This window comes from Chlamydotis macqueenii, chromosome 2 (genome assembly GCF_036417535.1).
Source record: "Chlamydotis macqueenii isolate bChlMac1 chromosome 2, bChlMac1.mat, whole genome shotgun sequence".
Lineage (NCBI taxonomy): Eukaryota > Metazoa > Chordata > Aves > Otidiformes > Otididae > Chlamydotis > Chlamydotis macqueenii.
The window spans coordinates 72515320-72537033 of NC_141557.1; the positions used below are offsets into that span (position 1 = coordinate 72515320).

General features: G+C 38.5%; 1 protein-coding gene across 5 annotated transcripts in view; it reads left to right on the forward strand.

Annotated features, from left to right (window-relative positions):
- Window positions 1-21714, forward strand: part of LYRM4 (LYR motif containing 4) — a 96203-nt gene that overhangs the window by 27952 nt on the left and 46537 nt on the right. Inside the window, exons 3-4 of one of the 5 annotated variants that reach the window (XM_086740267.1) lie at window positions 17045-17064; window positions 19961-20074. The exons of 1 other annotated variant lie outside the window; for it this stretch is intronic. In XM_086740267.1, coding sequence (XP_086596393.1) covers window positions 17045-17064; window positions 19961-20054 — 114 coding nt within the window. In that variant the 3' untranslated portion in view covers window positions 20055-20074. Of the gene's footprint in view, window positions 1-7295; window positions 7379-14550; window positions 14641-17044; window positions 17065-19960; window positions 20075-21714 lie in introns of those variants that run through there. 3 more of the 5 variants (XR_015257631.1, XM_086740266.1, XM_086740269.1) reach the window with 3 other exon arrangements.

A 21714-nucleotide genomic window follows, 5' to 3' on the forward strand; every position in this document is an offset into this window, starting at 1 on the left:
CACTGGGACATACCAGAATAAGGTAAAATGGCCTCAGTTATTGCTAAACCTGCAGGGTTTTGCTTCTTTCTTTGTTGTTTCATATCTCGGCTATTTAAGGGATTTCTCCGATTTGCAAAACCAGTCTGATGAAGCTAAAGTAGTATTAAATTGGATCACATTTTGTTATCATTCTGTGTTAGAATTCAGGAAAAATATACTTGAAAAGTAAGGAATATTAAAGGGTCTGACACACTTTCCCATTTTTAACACTGCTAAACCATTGAAACTTACATTGAAGTACCTCTTCTATGTCACACTTCTAGAAATTTTCCTGACAAATTCTAAACATGCTGCATAGAGTTTTGGAAGGGTGTATATGTTTATCTTGTATGTTTGTGTGAGTAACAACAGTAACACACATAGTAACATAATAAGTAATGGAACTTTTAACTTTTTAACAGAAAATAATCTGCTAAAAGAAAATTAGTTTATCACAATAATTTTTTGATGTATGAGTCCCTGCAAGAGTTTGAGTAACAAGGAATTTTTTTTCCTGAGTCATTCCCCCTCCTTCCCCTCCAAATAAAAGTTTTTCTAAAAAATGGAGAACTGCTGTTCTTTGCAGAATTTCTATTATGTTTCAGTGTCATCTCACTTTCAGCTGTAAAGCAAGAGGTAAATATTGGCAAAACAGCAACCCTGTCTTAAAAGTAAGCTTTTCATCAGAACTACTAAAAACCTTAGCACTTAAATTCATATTAATGTTTACTTGCTGTCAAATTAAATCATGATCTGTGGAAAAAGAATTCATTCTTGCTCCCTGTTTAATTGAAGATCTAAGTAATGAAGTCAGCTGACATTATTAAGGCTTTATATTTAAAACCAACTGAGCATAATATAAAGTGCTTTTATTTTTAAATGCAGAAGCACTGAAGCAAACATGAGAACTAGTGTGCATTTTTTTGCTATTTTGGCATTTATTATAATGTAGTGCATCTTGGTATTGCTGACTTTTTCATAGCGTGTCGATAGGAATTAAATAATATCCCACTTTGCTGACAATTTGCTGTTACTCTAAAATCAAATTTATATTCACTTTACATTCTAATTTATGGTTTAGTCATCAAAGTGACCATTGAAGTGTAAGGTTCATAAATAACTATTTGAACCAGCCTAGTGGGAAATGTGAAATAGTGACAGATTACTGTCATTTTGTTCATGTCAGTCACTATACAATTTGCTTGAATGTTGTAAAAGTAGCTTCATGAAGCTGAAAAGCATGGAAGAACATTAATCTCTGCCTTAATCCTCCTCTGCTTGTTGTTGGTTTCGATTTAAAAATAGTCTGGCTAAAGGAAGGAACAACTCTGATTCTTTTCTCAACAATACTTGTGAAGATTTTTTTGGTGTGTTTACTGCGTAAACAGCACAATTTGTGGCGTCCTCCCTGTAAAGAAGGGCATTGTGAGAAATACATTGTTACAAGTAAGTTTGAAGTAGAAAGTTGTAAAAAGTTTTGAGGTTAAGTCTTGAAGTTCTTTGAGGATTATCCTAACAGCCATTCCCCAGCTGTGTTAATATGACTTCATTTGTGAGTTTCCATTGCTGTTGGAATATGTTAGTAGTAGGAGAATTTGCCTTGAAATGCTACCTCTACCGCTACGTTGCTGAGATTCAAGTTTTAGCAGCCACTTTGAAGATAGGATAATACCGAGTATTTTGAAGTATTTGCTAGTTTTCTTTGTGGCATGCTGGCTCTCAAGTTTTGAACTGAAAATATAAAAGTGAAATTCAAAAGCTATATAAGACCCCTGTGCTCTGATTAAATTCCTGTTTAAATTTATAGGACATCTCATTCTTACGTATTCCTCCACAGTTCTTTCTCCTCAGTTTTAGATTGTAGTTGGAAAATACCAGTCATCTTGTTGTCCATCTGGGAATGATTATTTTGGGGTTTTTTGGCAGATCTGAAGGCTTTAGTATCAATTGTACTGTTTTTTGACTTCATACAACTACAGTACTTGTCACTAAAACAGTTTTGATATTTCAGAGCCTTTGTTTGTCCCTTTAAATAATCCAAACTGATGAGAATCATGGTTTGCACAAACCTTTAGTAGGGAGACAAGAGAAGCACCGTGAGTGGTTAGGCAGCCAGGATGTGTGGACCTGCTTCCTTTACAACTGGGTAGTTGTCGGCATTTTCTAAGGGGACAGATTAACTTTTCTTTTTCCTTTGAGTTGTTCTTCCTCAGGCTAGACTTCTGTTACTGTTCCCTTCAGATATGTAGAAGAACGAAGGAATGTGGTTTTGAGGTACAAGAACCCTATTAAAAATATTTCACTGATAATGATAAATATTGAGTCCTTGCACCATTTTTCATGTTTGTAATGTGTTTAAGTACACTCTAATCCCTGCAGTATTCATTGATTATAGTAACTTTAGCTCCATTTCTTTAAATGAAATGCTTCATGACTATGCCTTGATAAAAGCTCCTGTCATACTTAGAATGAGATTTCGGTCTCATATTCTTGTGTTTCTGCATATTTACCTTTTCTAGTAAAAATTATTAGTATGGCCTTGTTTTGAAATGTGTGGAAAATAAGAACAGTTGAACAGTTCTTCTGGATCTGTTGCCAGTTGCCAGTGCTCTGTGTAGCCAAGTGCTGTACCCTCTTGAGGTGTTCATTAGCAGTATCTCACCTTAGCAATATAATAGATTCAATTAACAGTTGAATGGAAGTGGAAATGATACTGAACGTATGCACTCATACAGTGTTGTGGTCACCCCACAGTTGCTCCCTCCCCCTCCCCAGCAGGATGGGGGAGAGAATTGGGAAGAGAGGAAAACTCGTGGGTTGAGATGAAGACAGTTTACTAGAATAGCAAAGGAAAATGATAATAATAACCAAATACAGGGATACTAAAATATACGAAATGAATGACGCACAGTTTCTCACCTCCCAATGACCAATACAGCCCATCCCGAGCAGTGATCATTGAAACGAAACCAAGCAGCAAGCAAAACAGTGAGAGAGCTGTCCTGTCCCTGGGCAGCCCCCACTTTTATAGTGACCATGGCGTTTATGGCATGGAATACTCTCTTTGGCCAGTTTGGCTCAACTGTTCTGGCTGTATCCCTCCCAGTTTCCTGCACCTGCACATTAGCGAGACCTGGAAAGCTGGACAGTATCCTTGGTCTCATTAGCAACAACTCATAATATGAATGTGTTTATCAATGTTCTTCACATCACAGATCCAAAACACGCCAGCTACTGAGAGGAAAATTAACTCCCTCCCAGTCAAAACCAGGTCATACAGCACTCATATTATGATGAACTGATAATAACATAGCCATAGCATAAGGAAACTGTCGTAGTTCAGCCCCAATCGGGACCAGACTACACAGTCTCTCTCCCGCTCCCCCACCCTCCCTCTTCCCAGGCTTAACATTATCTCTACTACCTCCCCCCACCGAGCGGCACGGCAGGGGAAGAGGGAATGGGGGTTGCGGTCAGTTCATCACGCGATGTTTTATGCTGCCACTTCGTCGTCGGGGGAAGAAGAACTCCTTGCATTCCTCCGTGGGGTCCCTCCCACGGGCCACAGTCCTTTGTGAAACTGCTCCGGCATGGGTCATCTCTTCCACAGGGTGCAGTGCCTCCAGAACAGCTGTCCCAGCGGGCCCTCCACGGACCACAGCCTCCTTCAGGCCTCCGCCTGCTCTGGCATGGAGTCCTCCATGGGCTGCAGGTGAATCTCTGCTCCTCCATGGACCTCCATGGGCCACAGGGGGACAACCTGCTCCACCATGGTCGTCACCACAGGCTGCAGGGGACTCTTGGCCAGGAGCTGCATTACTCCTCCCGTCCTTCTTCACTGACCTTGGCATCTGCAGCCGTTCCTCACAACAGGCTGGCAGACGCCTCTCAGGATCCTTTTTACATCTTACTCACTTCTCATCTCCTCTCCACTTCTTGCAGCCGGGCCGGGCTGAGTTGGGCCCAGTCGGCCACCCAGCGGGAGGCCAGAGGGTGAGGCCTGCAAGGCCCACAAGGCTCGCGCCTCTCCCTCTCTGCCCCCCGCTCAGCTGCTTCACATCTTCTCTCTGTTTTTTTTTTCATGTTTTCCCCTTCTTAAATACGTTATCACAGAGGCGTTATCACGGAACATTCTGCTACCAATTGGCTCAGCCTTGGCCAGCAGCAGATCTGCCCTAGGCCTGGCCAAGTCCACTGAACAAAGGGGAGCGACTTCTAGCAGTTTCCTACAGAAGCTGCCACCTTAGGCCCCCCCTCACTAAACAAAACCAGAACAGAAACATATTTCTGTTAATCAAAATAATATAAATATTAAAGCATGTTTAATAAATCTTAGCAGGACAAGCCATTTCAATTATAGCTACTCTAAAAAACAAAAGGTAGAAGTACCTTAGTTTACTGCACTTGCTTTGGATTTTAACTCATCCTTTGTGGCTTTATCAGCAAATACTCCCATTGTTTTCCATAGTTCAGTTCTAGTAATCCTATGATTGATTTCCAGCAATAGCAGGTAAATTAGTAAATGCCAAGGTGTGTGTGTTTCTGGACTGAAAGCATATTGTTGAGCATTCAAGGGCCTGGTACCAATTTACACAGTTGTGAGTGACATTGGAATTTACTCTCTCAAGGAACTTCTCAACCTTCAAGGAATATTCTGTGTATCTGAAGATACGTATGTTTATACTGCAGAGCACTGTAGGGTGAATGCCCTTAGCAGAAGATTCATTATGAAAATTCTTACAGTAATTTTACTTTCAGGCTACAAGTCATATTTCTGTCTAATTTTTATGAATATGTAAGAAAGTTGCAAACTACCATATAATTTATTTGATTCTGTTAGCAGCAGTTTTGAAGCCAAGTGGAAAAAATACCAAGAATAAAGCTCTTTATGCACTCTGGGTGCAGGATGCAGCAGCCACACTACTGACCAGTAATGTACACACTATTGGCAAGTCACATTTTGCTGCTGTTACCCAGTTATGTTGGAGCTCTAATATGGTTTCCTCTTATCAAGTTTGTCACTGCAAGGGAGTTTTTAAATCACAGATTAATTTACTGCTTTTCTTGAGAATCTCCTTCAATATTTTGTTTTCGGCTTCACAATGCCAAATACCTATCTACAAAAATTTATAGACTTACAGTTCTTATGTAAGAGGAGTCCTTCAAAGTTTGTTGCTTTTTCACTAGTGTCATATATTTCTATTTATTGCAGTTGCACCTACACATTCCAACTAGAATAGAGCCAACATTATGCACAGAGGGAACTGTTCCTACCTCTTGAGCCGTTTTGTTTGTTAAAACAAGTGTAGATCCAGGAAAGAGTTTTCAAATGCCTCATTCATGGAAGAAGAGCAGGAGATGAATGACATAATCAAACAATGGACAAAGATCGTATTAAAACAGTTTTATCAAGTAGCTGCACGGTATCAGTTTTTGAAGGTAATCAAGCATCTATACACTTCTAAATACTTGTAATGGCATCTAGAGTTTAGCAAGAGGTCGGCATGAGCCTCTTGCCAGGATAGTGCCAACAGGGATAGAGCCAACTCTTGCTCCTAGCCTGCTGCAACACTGGTAGTCAGTTTTTAATTGTTTTAGCAGATCATGAGTTTTCACTTGATTGATTCTCTGCATGCATTTACTGAAATTATGCTGGAAGCTTATGGCAAAGACAAACACTAAATTTAAATCAGCTGACTTTGGTTTTTAGAAGGCATAGGGGGGATTTTTCTGTTGATTTCTTTTAAAAATAATAATAATAAAAAAAAAAACAACATTCCAAAGCTTTTGGGGGTGATACTTTTTTTCTCAGGGTCATTTAAATCCTATTTGTTATGTTTGATTTGCACTTACTTTCCATGCACTTTGAAAACATAGCTCAAGTAATATACATTTCTTTTTTCTTTTATAACGGTAGCCTACATGATTAAGAAAGCAATAGAGATCCTTAACATACAGTAAATTTCAGAGCTCTTTACTTGGAAAGAGACACAGATGCACATGGAGGAAAGTTTAAGATGGGATGGATAGTGCCTGTCTTTTAGTAAACAAGAGAAAGCTTGAAATTGAAGTTGAAATGGAGAGGCATTAAATTCAGAGCTATACTGGTTTTGTATTCCAGTATGAGAGTAAGTGCATTTTATGTCCAGTAAATATCCATAAGGTTTTTTAGAAGGGAAAGGGAGGATGAACAAAGGAAAAAAATTAGTAGAAGTAACTTTGAAAGAGTTTTGGTAAATTTGAACAGAAACCCAGATGAATCAGAACTTGGTCCTTCGCAGGACTTGGTAGCAGTGAAGTCCATTTTGGCCAGCCTTTTCAAATAGCTTTTCCATCTTGGCTTGTAGGATATCTTTAGAGATATGCAATATTGTGACAGATGCCAAAATCCCAGAGCTGTCATATCAGCTTAATTTCTAGCATCTGAATGTGCAGGAAGTGTAACAGACATTTTACCTGTCTTCAGGTGGCATGGTTCTCCAGGTTACTCCTGTGTGAATTTCCAGAGCGGTGTTACTCCTTAGGCTTTCATTTAACTCTTCTGACAGAGAGCAAGATTGTGTTTTCACAGGTGATTTGCTGCTGTTTGGCCCTGCCGACTAAATCACAAGTGGCAGGTTCTGCCTGCAATGTTAAATACCAAAGTAGACCCTGCATTGAAAGTAACCTTTAGACTACAAGCAAAGGCAATTCAGAGGTAGAATGAGGCTTTGTCTTTCTGATCTAAGAACCTTAGTGTAAAACACAGCATTTGATGTATGCAGTATCCTTTCCTAAAAAATATAAACCGTTGAGTGTTGGCAGCTGCTTTTAAAGTACTTTAATTATCTGTCATAAAGAGCTGCCATTATTTTGTTAAATGTATTTAGTGGCTAATCCAGTGGGGTTGGGGCCTTATCATAAATAATAAGTAGTTATATAATGCATCCAGAGCTCTGAGCATCTCATGTTATGCACAGAGGAGGGCTGTCTGAAGGACAGGAGAAGGACTTACTTTCTAGTAGGCAATTTGGCATGGCAGTATGTCACATCTGATCAAGTAAATGCTAGGTTTAAACTTCCTCATGGAGAAGAGTAAGTTTCATCAGCCTGGCTGATCAGTAGCTTCTTGAAACAGTTAGCAGCAGCTTCTTGAAACAGTTAGCAGCACTGATTGAACCAGTCTGTGCTGAAGAAAGGTTGAGAAGCAAGGAAAGCTCATGTTTTCAGGGAGAGGTGTTCATCTGCCTCTCGTCCCTTCATGCTTTTTGCTTTCCTGTGTTTGGTGTCTCAAGGGCTTGTATCCAGTGTGTAAATAAATACAGTTCATGGGGGTGGCTGTTGCAACAAAACTTAAAGGGAGCCTCTCCCAAATGAGGTGAGTAACAGCAAGTGCATGTGTGTCCTACCATAAATATAAAATATTGCCAAGAGAGGGAAGGTAGAAATAAGTGCTGGTAGTTTTAATCGCAGCTCAAGTGACTTCTGCTGTGTTTCTAATCTGTATGATCTTGAGTTGCTGCCTGCCAGTCTGGTTTGTAGTGGTGCCAGTTGAGGGCGGATTTGAAGACTGAGTTTCTAGCATTAAAGTATATTAACCTTTGAGCAACTTCCTGTCTGTCTTGCTGTGTGGTGTCTGCTGCGTAGCAGAACAGCTGTGGAGGATCTCTTTTTTTACTGAATAGGAAAAAATAGAAGTATGGCAGTTTTGTGTGTTATTTATGAAATGTGTAACCTTGGAAAAGCCTTGCATGTGTATTGTGACTTATGTTCACATTAGAACATAGATCTCTCCTGAGTGTCCCTTTTCAGTGATGTTATCATAGGGTAGAGCAGTTTTAAGTACAGCTAGACCGTGAGGAAATGGAAGGGATTGCTGTTTTGAGGACTTCTGAAAAAAGTAAGAGATAACAGTGCTGTTATTACAACAGTGACCTCTGTCTTGATCTCCCACAGTTTGTTGGTTGCTTTTTAATCTGTTGTTGTTTTATTTTGCTTTCCTTGCTGAGAAAACTTTCCTTCCTGGTTTTGTACTGCTTATTGAAAGGAGACAGTGTCAGGTTCAATGGCACCGCAACTGAGCAGGCACGCTTCACTCCAGGAGGAGCTTTGGCACGTTTGTCTGGTCCCTCAGATCCCCAGGACTCTGTTCTTCTGACCTTGAACTGCAGTCTGTAATTCAGGATGACGTTGGTGTTGACGCCCTCGCTATCCGACAAGTCACCTAGTCCTGTAGCTGTGGTACGGTTTGTTTTTTAATGACGTCTTCTCCCCCCATGCTCAGTCATCAGTCCCTCAGCATATTCCAGTTACAGTTTTCTCCTTTACAGCTAACGAAGGGAAGGGGGAGCATTTTAGCTCCTCTTTAAGCTACTTACGCTCTTTTCTGGCCTTTCAAATGGCCATGCATCTCCCCTCAGCACATTGAAAATACAGTATGTAAAATCTTCCCTGCCACTGTAAGTCACATGCCTTTTTTTTTTTTTTATTCCACAGATAGTTTGTCAAGTCTAAAGAATTTATTTTCTTCTTCATTCTCAGCATAAGGCCAGCCTGCAAAGAACTTTACTTGTCCTATTTGCTCTAAGAGTCTGGCTTCACAAGTGCTTTTTATTTCCCCATCTTACAATCTTCATGCTTCTGTTGGTTCAGTCAGTAAAGCTCTTGCATTATCCCAATTGCAAAGGTGCCAGTTGTTTTCTTACTTTAAAATTGCTTGTCAAAATGAAATCTGTTTATAAACCTCACCAACGTTAACTGTCATTTAATACAAATTTTTAAAAAAACAGTTACTTGGAAAAAAAAAAAAAGAAAAAAAGCCTTCTTCACAGTCATCTGTCTCTGGTATGTCTGCATGTATTGTAATCTTCTGGGGGTCCGCTCTTGGGGTCCATTGAATACCCCTGTGGTTTAGCATAGCACCAAACATGGTCTCTGTCGCTAATACTGTTTGACTGAATTTGCAGCCAGGTAAATTCACAGTGATCCAGTTTTATTGTTTTATTTTGACAATAAACATAAGCGTATATGTGGCCTTCGCATAAAGCTCTTTCAAACAATGAAGCTTTATAACTGACGTGTTATGTTTCAGTTTTATCCTTTTTTGCAGTAATTTGGATTCTGTCTAGCATCTCTGTAGTAAGCTGCTTGTATTTGAGGAAAATGTGTTTGATCCATGAAGTTGTGATAAAAGCCAAGCTTCAGGGAAGAAAGTTTCTAGATTCCAGTATCAGGATGTCTGATCCAGCCATTGGAAGTTTAAGCAGGGAAAACTGTTTTCTAGAGAAGAATGTAGAGAGAAGTTTAATTAGGGTTTACGCAGTCTCCTTGGTACTGGTGCATTGCTGCTGTCTTTAGCTCTGTGCTTTCTGAGGTGAGCCTGGGGTTTTTTTTTGGCCATTAAAAGCTATAGCTGCAGTGCCCTTCATCTTGGTGACAGGCATTATGCCAGTACATTAATTCTGAAAGCAAGTAAAAAGAAGAAGAAAAAAAGGAGTCCAAACTCTTCCAGTCACATTTAAATCACAAATTGACTGATTCCTGTTGTTCTCTCTGCGGTATGTCAGATGTATGCTTCCCCCCTTTGAGGTATGGACTGCCTGAAAGTCCTTCCCAGGCTGTTTGCTTTGCAGGAAGTGGACGATTACTAAGCAGAGTTTTGAGTTTACCTTTATAATTTGGTCACCTGTAGAATGTACATAAATACATACTTTGAAACAAAGATCTGCTGTTTATCCCATAAAAAAGGCCTTGTCTCTCACCGGGGTAGTTACGAATATTGCGGTGTAGTGGCTAAATAGTACGTTCATAGTCTTTCTCCTTTGAGCATAATTCACTTGCTGAGCAGTTGCTTTGGTAATTTTTAACAATATTTTCATCCAAGTGTATAGTTAATGAGAGCATTATGTGACCTATTCACTTAGCCTTTCACATTAATACGGATCTTGGTTGTAGTTCTGTTGATTTTGTTGTTGACCCAATGCTTTGGTTATGTGTTCAAATGATCTCAACTTTAATTGAAAGTACTTTTTGTCTCACAGCAGTCTAATTTCTGTGCACATTTGTCAGTAGTGAGTACTTATTGGGGGTGATTACTCTCTAACTGCTTGTGCCAGTATACCTCTGGGAGGTTAATCAATCTTGTGCTTTTTAATTGACATCAATAATGTGTTTACATTTATCAATATTTCTTAATTGTCAAGTTATAACAGTGGAACTTCAATCACAAATCATGCCAATGGTTAACTTCATACATTAGATTTTTAAGAGTCTCCTTAAGCAGTTTGACATGTTGTAAATTGCTTTTAAATTATTTGTATGTATGCTCATGGGGGAAGAGGAGAAAAAATTGATATAAAAAGTCATGCTGTAGAATAATACTGAAGAACTCATCGACAGTAAAATACCTTTACCACATGTATGGTATGCTTTATGGGTAAAAAAGGAAGTAAGTCTTTTCAAAATGCTGGGTTTATTACTAATAATTTTGTGTGTATGACAGTACACATACATTTGTTGCGCCATCCCAAGGGACTTGTCAGGGCTGGGACTGTTTACCTTCTCTCAGCTGTACAGGCAAGTCAGAGGGCAGAGAGAGCTGCTAGCACTACTGCTACTGTGCAGAAGTCGTGGTGAGCTCTGGGAGAACAAGGCACACTGATTTTGACTGTGCATTTCACCACTTGCCTGTCCTTAAGATATGGAGGTGGAAATGAAGGAGGCTACTTCTGTTTAAATTTAAGCATATATTTAAAGACTTTGGTGCACAGGGATCTGCATTATTTTCCCAGGTGCCCAAAATATACTTATAACAGGAATTAAAGCATTATATTCCAAGTCTTACAACACTGCCTATCTCAGTAGGTATCCCTTTATTAACTACCTCTCTGTCTTCTCTGTCCCTTTTAGATCCAAGTAGCAGTAGATGGGAGAAGAAAATCTGCTTAGACAGAAAGCTAGCAGGATGCTGACCAGGTTGTTTTTGTCAGTCTTACCATGCTTTATGGGCCACACAGAAGACAATGTAAGAACTAAGCCCGCCTAATGAGCAGTGAAGAAAGACTTAATAGTTAATGCTGTTATTTTCTATTTAAGTCAGAGCCAGTGTGAACACCAGGATAGGAAAAGAGAGAGGGAGGGAAGTAGCTATTTGTGGGTTTTACAATTTTACTTGTCTTTTTAATTGAGATCCTAAAGGTGAACTGCAGTTTTTCAAGAAAATATATATATACATACAAAAATTCAGATAAAAGTAATTCATATTGTTAAACTCAAATATTATATAAAATTAATTATTTTGAAATCTTACTATGTAGGGCCTAATTTTATAATGCTCCTTATAGAAGGAACTAAATTAGTGGTTACCTGAAATGCTGAAGAATTAAATAGTATTTTACACAGAGTTAGAGATGCACTGTTTGCTTAAGTTGAAAATTAGATTAGAAAAATAAATACTATTTTGAGAAAGAGGAACAGGTGAGGAGTTGGTAGAGCTGCAGAATGAATATGACTAACGTCTTTAATTAGTTGAAAGAGTAGAAAAATAATATTTATATACCTGATGTCAACAAACCCCTTTGTCAAGGGATAAGTAAAAAATTCACCAGAGTCCCAGTCCTAGGAAACAAGAGAACTGATTTAAACATCCAATTCTTGATGCGGGTAGCCAAGTTCCCTGTCTGAACAATTCAAGATCAGACATGTCTACATTCCCATTCCTCTTGCCTTGCCTGTTCTCCATCCCAGCTCCATCCTCACATAGTACTCTAGCTTAGTACTCTAAAATACTATGTTTCCCCGTATTTCAAATAAGATACCATTAGTTGAAAACTAGTATTAACAGATTGATAGTTTTTATTTCACTTCTTTTAACTTGTATGAGAGAAAAATGGTTGTGAAACAGGTGAGTTAAACATTAGTATGAAGCCTGATGCCATACTACCCAATGTCATGGTTGAAATTTCTATTTCTGTAATTCCTGTCCTCTTCTCTCTAACTGAAGAAATCATGTGTTGCCCAGATCCTAAAAAAAAAAAAGCAGACCCAGAGATTTTGTTGTCAATGTACAAGACTACGATGTCTGTACTCTAACATCAAGGCTAGCTTTTATATGAAAAGACAAATTAAAGTATTAAATGTTTCAGTTTTAATCTAGCAGCCATTTTGTTGACTTCTTGCAAGTGTTAAAAGTAATAAATTAAGCCTCTCCCTCCTTTTTTGAATGAGACAAGACTGATAAGAGACAGCTATCTAACAAACAAAATGACAGTGGTTACCAAATCAAATCACATTAAAGCAGGAACATGTCATCAATCTGTTTGTGAAGGGTAGAGCAATTCAGAAGACAAAAGCATTGACACTTTCTTTAGCATGGCAGATTAAGTACTTTCATGTTGCGTGTAGAGGGCTTTGCAGTAGCATGCTTGTATGAATAAGTTATATTTATTTTCAAAAGCGGGCATCCTGGGGTGCAGCTGATATGACATGTCAGCCCAGACACTGCTGTGTGGGTCGTTTGCTTCCATGTCTAGAAGGGTAAGCTTGGGTTGGCATATGAATGTGTGAACACAAGTTTTTAAGAAGTGGTGACCTTTCAGTGGCATTCAAACTGTATTTGCCCTTTTGGTTTCAAACCTACTAAGATACCTGAGATGTACATGAAACTAAATTTAGTTTGGCTGTTAGCACAAAGAATGTAAAATCTTGTGTGAATTAAGTTCAGAAAATATCATTTTCATGCATTGTCCTCGAAAAATATATCTAATGCCAGCATAGCCTGAAGGATAGGTTAAACTAGTTCAATTGCCAGGTTTTCCAGTACTTTGGGGAAGACTGAAATTGCTGCTACCAGGTCATCAGGTAGGATATATTTTGAAACCTAAGTGAGCCTGGTACAGGAAACTTGTCTTTTAGCCTTCTTCCTTTCTTCGGACATTGTATATTAAGTGAATACTGAGGCTACTGAGAAAGTAAGGAGTATAATGAAGATCCATAATGTATATTTTCATAGGCTAAAGTGAGAGGATGGTTCTTCTGCTCTGTAACTGAGCAGATTGATAGCAAGGATCTGGACTTTTGTTCACACATTTATGCTGACTAATACGGGTGCTTAAGAGCTCAAGGTACTCTGTAAGTCACTAGAATGTAAGCTGCAAAATTACATAAGCATTTGAGAACATTAGCATTTTCCCTCTAATACAGTTTAATATTTAAAAAAAAAATCAGTACCGTGTAAAAGCAGAACCTGTGGTCTTTTTCATCTTTTGGTGAAGTACAGGCCATCTGTTTCTTTTTTAAACCTTCAGCTAAAAAAGAGTAACTTCACATAGCTACCCTGCAAATGTGTGGGGAACAGTTCCTTCAGGGAGTAATTCATGAGCTACACAGTGCACATTGTATTTTTCATGGGTGCTTAGCCTGTGCACCTCCTGTTGTAAAGCTGAAAGCTCTGGGTAGGGGAATGATGGGGTTTGAAGAAGTACCCAGTAACCGCTGCCACTGTTGTGCTTGGTGACATAAAAACAAGGAGCCTTTGAAGCTCAGCTGATGAAACTTCAATGATGGGTGCTTCCAATTTCAAAGGTTTGCAATGATCTAGAGTTAAGAATTAGTTTTTTAAAAACACTACACAGCTTTTACCATTCCGTGCAAATCAGTAGTCAGTTCATACCTGACTCCCCTGTCATGGTGACGATCTGGATATAGTGGCAGATAATTCAGTGAAGATCAGGTTACATGTTTTATATATCCACACAAGGTGGTGAAACCCAGCTGTATAGCACATTAGCTTTGTCAGTGCTGCTTGATTTTTTTTTGTTTTTGTTTTCAACTTTTCATTTAAAGTAAGATTTGAGTTCTTTATTTGACCGACTGGCTAAGGCTTTTTAAAATGTAAATAGCTGTCTTATACCTCTAATACCGAGTGCTGTGAAGCTGAGAGAAGGAGAGTCTGACCTACTCTTAAAAGAGAAAACAAAACTGAGAAAGGGTGGAACATAGGAACAGAGAGACGCAAGGTTTCCCAGCATACAGTAATGGATATGACCTTTAATATTGAGGCCCTTGGATCAAATTTAAGTTGGCATTAAAATTTTCTAATAAATTCCCTGCTGAATCTCAGAGTTTTTTTTCCTCAGATTTAATTCAATAAGGTCACAATAAGGCAAGTGCTGTCTGTGCTATTGTAATTGCTCTCAGCAGGCTGATAATATTATTGCAGAGAAGTGCCAGCTACTGTGCTTTTATTTCTTTCTTCAAGCACTCTCCTTCCTACATGCTTGCTCCCCTTGCTCTTAGGTCTGCCCTAAGTAGGAAGTGTTTTAAATGCCATTTGCTTCTCATTTTAACATGTTTTTATAGTAATGCTTCGCTGAATCTCTTCAACAAAGGGAATAAAAGCATAGGCTGTCTTATTGCAGAATAATTGTGGGCTTGTATTTCCTTTCCTTAATTCTCATCCAACCTTTATGCATCAGAATCAGCCTTTAAGTTCTTAAAAGTTGATATTCCTGAGCACACAATGCTTAGCTCATTTTGGCTTGGTGCTTTTAGGGTTATGGAATAGATGTGCAGCTGAAGGAGTTTCTCTTAGGCGCTTGGAGGAGGCACTGAATACCCACTGATCTGTGTTTCATGAAACAGTGACAAATTACAGCTCGTCACAGTAAGGCACACATATTTGGGGTCCTGCACTTGTAGATTCATACCACATCTTCTTTTTCAACGTGACTTTCAGAACAGCATTTTTAATGTGACATTTCTTGTATGAATGCAAAATTTATACTAAGCATGCTGCTGGTAGATCTGTTACTACTATATTGGAAGTAGATCGGTGCAGTAAATAAATGCAAATACAGAGTGCTGTTATCATAGTTCTGCATATAATTCCATGGGACTGAGAGAGACTCAGTGCAGCTTCAGCATCAACTCTGCATGAGCTGCACTAGCTGTGCACTGGTTTTAGATGCAACTTCCTCCTTTTTCCAATCAGACCTGCTGTCTGAAATGTGCAAGTCTCTGTGGTGGTGGTATTTTAGGAGCTGTTTACATCATGGCTGGTCCTTTTTAACAAATAAAGAGATATTTTAAAGCATTGTGACTAGATCACAGTTACTATTCTGGGGTGACAATGGACTGGTCTTTTAGGTGTGAGGCTAGTTATGTTTTTCTTGATTGTGGGCACAGAGTAGTAATTCATGTTTCCCTGCCTCAGCATAACTGGTAGCTCAGGCCTTTGCCAGTTTCAAAAGACCAACCTGGCCATAGCTAAATGGTCCTGTGTGGTATCCGCGTCTGGCTTCCCACACCCTAACTGGCTTCACACTCTACCCATCTTCATCCTCCTGGTCCATCATCCTCACCTTGCACTCTGTCTTTCCCTGGGGCCCAGAATTTCTTACCCAAAGTGTCATGCACAGAGTATTTTTTGTGTATCTCCAGCCACAGGCAGATGTTTATAGTTCTCTGCCCATGGCGTTCATTGCTGCCAAACAAGCCAGTCTCTGTACAGAAGATAATTGCTGACATGGATATTCAGCTGCTTATTTGCATACTGAGTTAACATACGTACAGTGGGATATGTCCTCTTGCCCACACACATTTAATTGGAAACAAGGAGCAGCAAAAGATGTTTTACAAAGGCAGTTCCAGTTCTGAAATGCATGCAGTGGTATTCTGCCCACCTTTGACCTCCATGGCAAGCAGAATTGATCCAGGCTACCCCACAGCATGCAGGAGTTCTGATATTGCATAGTATTGCTTACTTAGCCATGCTAAGTCTGCTTGAGTAATTAAAAAACAACAGATGATGATCTTCAGTCATAATGTTTCACCCACTTTCTTATTGCTCATCATTTCTTCTTTTTTTTTTTTTTTAAATGCTCTTGATGTCTACTCTTAGCCATGCATCATATGGTGCTGGTAGGATGTTTACCACAGTGCCAGCACACTTGATGAATTTCAGTGATAAAAACCGTCACTTCTGTAGTGTGTGGAGTTTCTCCCAGCCAACATGCAGGCATGTGGAGGGAGGTCACTCCTGATCAATAACTGCTCATTGCTTTTTACTTATGACATGCACATTTTAATTTATATTTCCTGCTGCTGCCAGAGGGAACTAATTTCCAGACCAGAGATGCAGCGCAGCTACTTTAAAGCAGAATGGTCTTGAGATGAAATGGTGTTACTGACCTGAAACACTTCAGAAAGCTTGATTCTGAAGCCTGCTGTGGTTTGCAGTTTCTGCGATAGGTTAACATTGCTCTGACTCATTGTGAGACATGATGAAGTTGTTGCTTTGTAAATTAAATAATGAAGCATTTGTGTGTGACAGTTCCTACTATAATTAGACTGTACTTTGAAAAGATCAGAATCTACATCACAGGATGGTAGGATCTGGAATTTGTTTTCCAAACTTGACTTTCAGTCATAGAGTCATGAAGTCTGCCAAAATCCAGGTTTGATTTATAATCCTTTGTTTGTGTATTAATAGTAGAAACATGAATTAATAATCAGATGGCCCTTTGGGTAGCATGATTTTTTTCAACTAAACTAATCATCTGTCTTGAGTTACTTAAAGAAAAGTTCCTGTTCTTGAGATGACCTTTCCGTTGGTTCTCCTGTAGATCTCAATTGTGCAGTAGTGGTAAGTTTCTTTGAAGGATTTTGGTAAAGCAGCCAAAAAAACCTCCTAGCATTCTTGCCAGCTCCTGGCAGTTTACATGTATGACTTTCTGTTAGCCTGAAGCTTATGAAGTGCTGTACAAATTGAATCAGTCTGCTTTCAGATCTGTCAAATAGCTTATCTTTAACACTTATTAGCCTAGATACAGCATTTTAAAACCCTGCCACTCTTGCCAAAAAAATTCAATTTCACATGACAATTTTACTCTAGCTATTACGGTCACACACAGAACTACGCAACATGGGATATGGGGTATCCCAATGTGGGATATGGATGCGATAGTTAAGCAAACTCACTGGAGTTAACATCTGGGGTTTTCTGAATATGGAAACAAAAATTTAGCATTTTTTAAAAAATTTCTAGGCAGACTGTCCCACACTGCGGTAAGTAATAGACATTTTCATCTCTTTTCTTGCACAGAAACTAAGAATTTAGTAGATTTGAATATAGTCTTAGAAAGACTATACTTATTTATAAACGTTCTTCTCTTCACTACTTTCTATCTCTTAAAAATGAGGTTGAACAGCTTACTACTGGGAAACCATCAGGTCAGAATTCTTATGTAGTAAAAAACCTAAAATACTTTCCACTTCCATCTAAAATTTTTGGAAAAACTGAGAGCTTGATCTCCTGATTTAGCACAAAGAATCTTTCTGTGCCATTTCTTAAGAGTAATAATGGGGGCATTTGAGATTTTTATTTGTTTTCATTTTCGTAGTATTGCACAAGCAGGGCAGTTGGCAGAAATCACAATGAGGGGTAAAATGTAAATTGTATGTTACTGAGATCCATTTAAGCAATATCTGTTCTGGAAATAATATTAAAAGAATCAATTGCAGATATTTCTAATTTGGAAATGCTAGGATTTGGGGCAGATACCGGAAAACTATCAAGTCCTGCATCATAGGTTCAACTGGACTTTCACCTTTGGTTTCATGGCACAGTTGCTAATCTCAGGATCAATTAGAAGGTAAAAAGCAAAGCTGTGAATGTGTCAAGAACTGCCCGTGTAGCAGAAGAGCAATTTGGGGACCATCTAAGGAACCTGAAGGTGCACAAGTCCATGGGACCTGATGGGACCCACGGGTCCTGAGGGAACTGGCAGATGAAGTTGCCAAGCCGCTGGACATTGTATTTGAGAAGTCGTGGCAGTGTGTGAGGTTCCTGACAACTGGAAAAGGAGAAACATAACCCTCATTTTTAAAAAGGGGAATGGGGAAGACCTGGGGAACTACAAACCAGTCAGTCTCACCTCTGTGCCTGGCAAGGTCACACAGCAGATTCTCCTGGAAACCATGCTAAGGCACATGGAAAATAAAGAGGTGATTGGCGACAGCCAACATGGCTTCACTAAGGGCAAATCATGCCTGACCAATTTGGTGGCCTTCTATGACGGGGTTACAGCATTGGTGGGCAAGGGACAACCAACTGACATCATCTGCCTGGATTTGTGCAAAGCATTTGACGCTGTCCCACGTGACTGTTTTTAAAACAGGCAATTCTTCAGTTCCATATATGACAAAGATGGTTTAAGGCTTATTTAATATGAAGATGCTTTTTCTTGTCGGGTGCTGCAAGTATATTTTTCTTTTAGGAAATGTCTTTTAGATTTTTGAATTTGCTTTAGAGAGTTTACAGTGAGTTGGATTTAAAGTTCATATGAGTTTTTAATTTCTTCTCGAGGGTCCGAAAGAGTTTGGTTTAGTTCGCATGTAATCTGTGAAGAAATTAAAGTTTACTTTGTCCTTCAGTTTTGAGTTCTGCTCCCATTAAGCTTCTGGGGATGGAAGCCCTAATAAGCTATAGGCACCTAGCAAATTATTCTAAAAACTTGTGAGCATTGGTAAGGAATTTCCTGATTATCATTGAAAAGCACCAAATGTAGAAAGATTTTTGGCTGGACATTACAGAGACACAATTGGAGTTTTCTGGTTGTTTAATACTGAGTAATATTTTGTTCTTAAATCTGTTGTGAATTTGTGTATATGAATCTTAAGTTCAACCTTTGTTATTTCACTGGCACGTGTCTTTGCAAAACTGGACCTCATGCAGGAGTCAGTAAATGTTTACTGGAATACTATGTAATGTCACAGGAAAATATATTGCTATAGTCTACCTCAAAAACCAACTAAATCAGTTTTACATGATAGAGGTCTGTTTATTTGAATTGGAGATAATTTGGAATAAGAAGGAAATTAAAGCAATGTAAACCATACTGTTATTTTGGAAGAATCAACAGTTTCTTACAGTCCCCACTGCACAGTGGTGCACGTCAGGCTAGAAATGTTATTCATTTTCTTATTGATCTCATGTGTAAAGCTGGCTTTCAGCTGACCTCAGTCAGAAGGTGGCTAAATTTGGCTCCATAAAATGGTCTGTACCTGAGTTTTCTTTGCACCTTATCAAAAGATGCTGTAGACCTGGGCATTAGGTATCTGTCTAGCCTGATTACTGAGTACAGGTAAAGTATGTTATACCTCTGCAAGAAATTGAACCTACTTTTTCCCACCAATTCAGCTTTCATTGCACTAAGAGGATCTTGGAGTGCTCACTGTTTATATGTCAGTATTTCAGTAAATCTCTTTGTATTATATGCATGTAAAGGGTGTTTCTTTTTAAAACAAAATTTGTTGTGTAAATTTTATAGATAGCACACTGCAATTCAGTATTCTGGAATTTGGTAGGGTTTGGGGGGTTTGTTTGCTTTTGTTAGGATTTGGTGGGTTTTTTTTCTTTTGTCTTGCCCTTTATAAGTCATGTTTTCATAAATTTTACTTATCATTCTGTGTCAAGACACCTGCAGGCCTGGTGCATTCTCTAAATCCAGGATTTTTGTATTCTTACTGTATGAGCCGGATTGAACACTTAAACAGTGTTATAAAGCTGCAGTAAATTTTCTGTAGTTTTAGAAACAATTATTTTGATTATTGACAGTAATTTTTTGTCTGGCTATGAAATTCCTCCTTTCTTACCCTTGTTCCTGCCCCTGAACGTGGTTTAAATAGATTTAGAAAGTGGTGTGTGTGTTGGAGATATCTTTATTTATCAACAGAGAAATCACATTTAGGAAAAAACAATAGGAAAAAATTGTGTATCTCTTTTGAGGGAATATAGAAATGGTATGTGGAGTGGCAGAAACACCTGTGAAAGAGTGGCAAAAAGTGTCAGAAACTTTCTGTTTCATTGGAAGAAAAACTTAAATGATTGGCTTAACAGAAAAATTAATATAGTCTGTTTTTTCCTTTAGAGAAGCAAAAACCCTTTGTAATTTTTTTTTAGGCTACATGACATTCTTCGTTGTCAAAAGACTGACTCTTTGCTCTCCTATGACATCCCAATATTTAGCATACTAGTGAATTCTGAATTTTTGTAGACCAAATTATGGAAAGTCAGGTAAGTGGCATTTTTCTTTATTATATTGCACAGCTTTTAAGTTATACACAGTCAGTATACAGATACATTGTAAAACTTAAGTAAGAGAAATGCGCAATATAATAATATTAAAAAGCCACTTACCCACCTTACTGTTCGTGCAGCCAATTCCATGGCCCGGTATTTGTTATATGCTGGGCATGAAGTCCCTGTTCTGTGCATACTGGGGCACACAGCTGGTTACAGGTTAGGTCTTTATTTATTTTATATGTCTGATGCACAAAAGGACAAGCACAAAGGGCAGCTGTTACTCAGCTTGTGAGCAGTGGGAACACAGTGAGATCCAGCGGTTGTTCTCTTTGGTGGCATTTGACCACTGCTGTTCAAATTTGTTTTTTCTTAAAGTTGAAGGCCAGGAAGGGTGGTTGACATAGATTGGAAATCGCTGCAAACCTGTCCTGAATTGCTAGTGCTAATGCTATTTTCTACTACCATATTAACAAGCATCAGCAGTGACTCATTTAGTTTACAGAACTAGAAGCTACTCTTAATAGTAGTATGTTAAGGACTTTATTTTTTATTTTGTTCTTTACCTGTGCACTCAATTCCTTTACACAGGAACTGGTTATAAAGAAACTTTTTAACAGCTACTACAATGGACTAAGGATAACATTATTGTATAGATACACAAAGAGCTAGGCAACTTGAGCAAGAATAATGTTGCATATTTTTATTGCTATATAAGCAAATTTCAAATGTCAATATTGTTTAAAAAGCAAATTCTCTATATGTAAATTATGCAAAGCAGAAAAGTAATGTTTAATTTGATCATGATATATGCTTGTCAAACCTGCAATTTCCATTGTTCCCTCTTAAAAGTAATCATATGACTGCTCTCTGGTATATGTGCTGCAGATTAGTTTTGGTGTAGAAAGTGACATTTAAGTAGTACTTGGCAGAGATTTCTATCCATGTAAGCTTTCAGATTTTAAGCATATTTGTTTTAACTTTATTTCTTAAGATCAAAATATTTTTTTTTAATCAAAGAGATGTTTTTATTTATGAATCTTTACTGTATTCCCAACTGGATCTAGGAAGGATCTTGCTCTTACTTTGTGGGAGAAAGTACTGCGTTAGGAATAGATAAACACTAGAATTTCAATAAACATCATGAATTTTTCTAGAAGCATTTGCAGTGTGAGAATGGGAATTTGGCTAAAACATCTCCTTAAGTCTAGCTGTTGTAGAATCCAGCACTTGGCATAAGAAATCCAAAATGAAGTTGTGAGTGTAAAACACCAATAGATCCATAAGGTTACATCTGAGCCAAAGCTGTAATTTGAAAGTCATTTCCACAAAACTCTGCTTGTTGATTTTTTCCAATGGAAGTAGAAGTTAAGAGGTACTTCTGAACTTAAGTTTGTGGAAAACTATGCATGTTTCATCCCAGTTGCAGGGCGGCTTTGACACAGCAAGAGAAGTGTTTTTATATCAACTTCAATGCCACCCTTGCCTGTCATAATGAGAAAGATGCCTGTTTGGTGACTGCTTTTTCCCAGCTCAAGCCAGCTGCCTCCAGCTAGACCTTTCTTTGGGAAGATCAATCACAAAATTGCGTATGTATCTCTTGGGAAATTCAATGTATGTGAGCAGTAAGCACA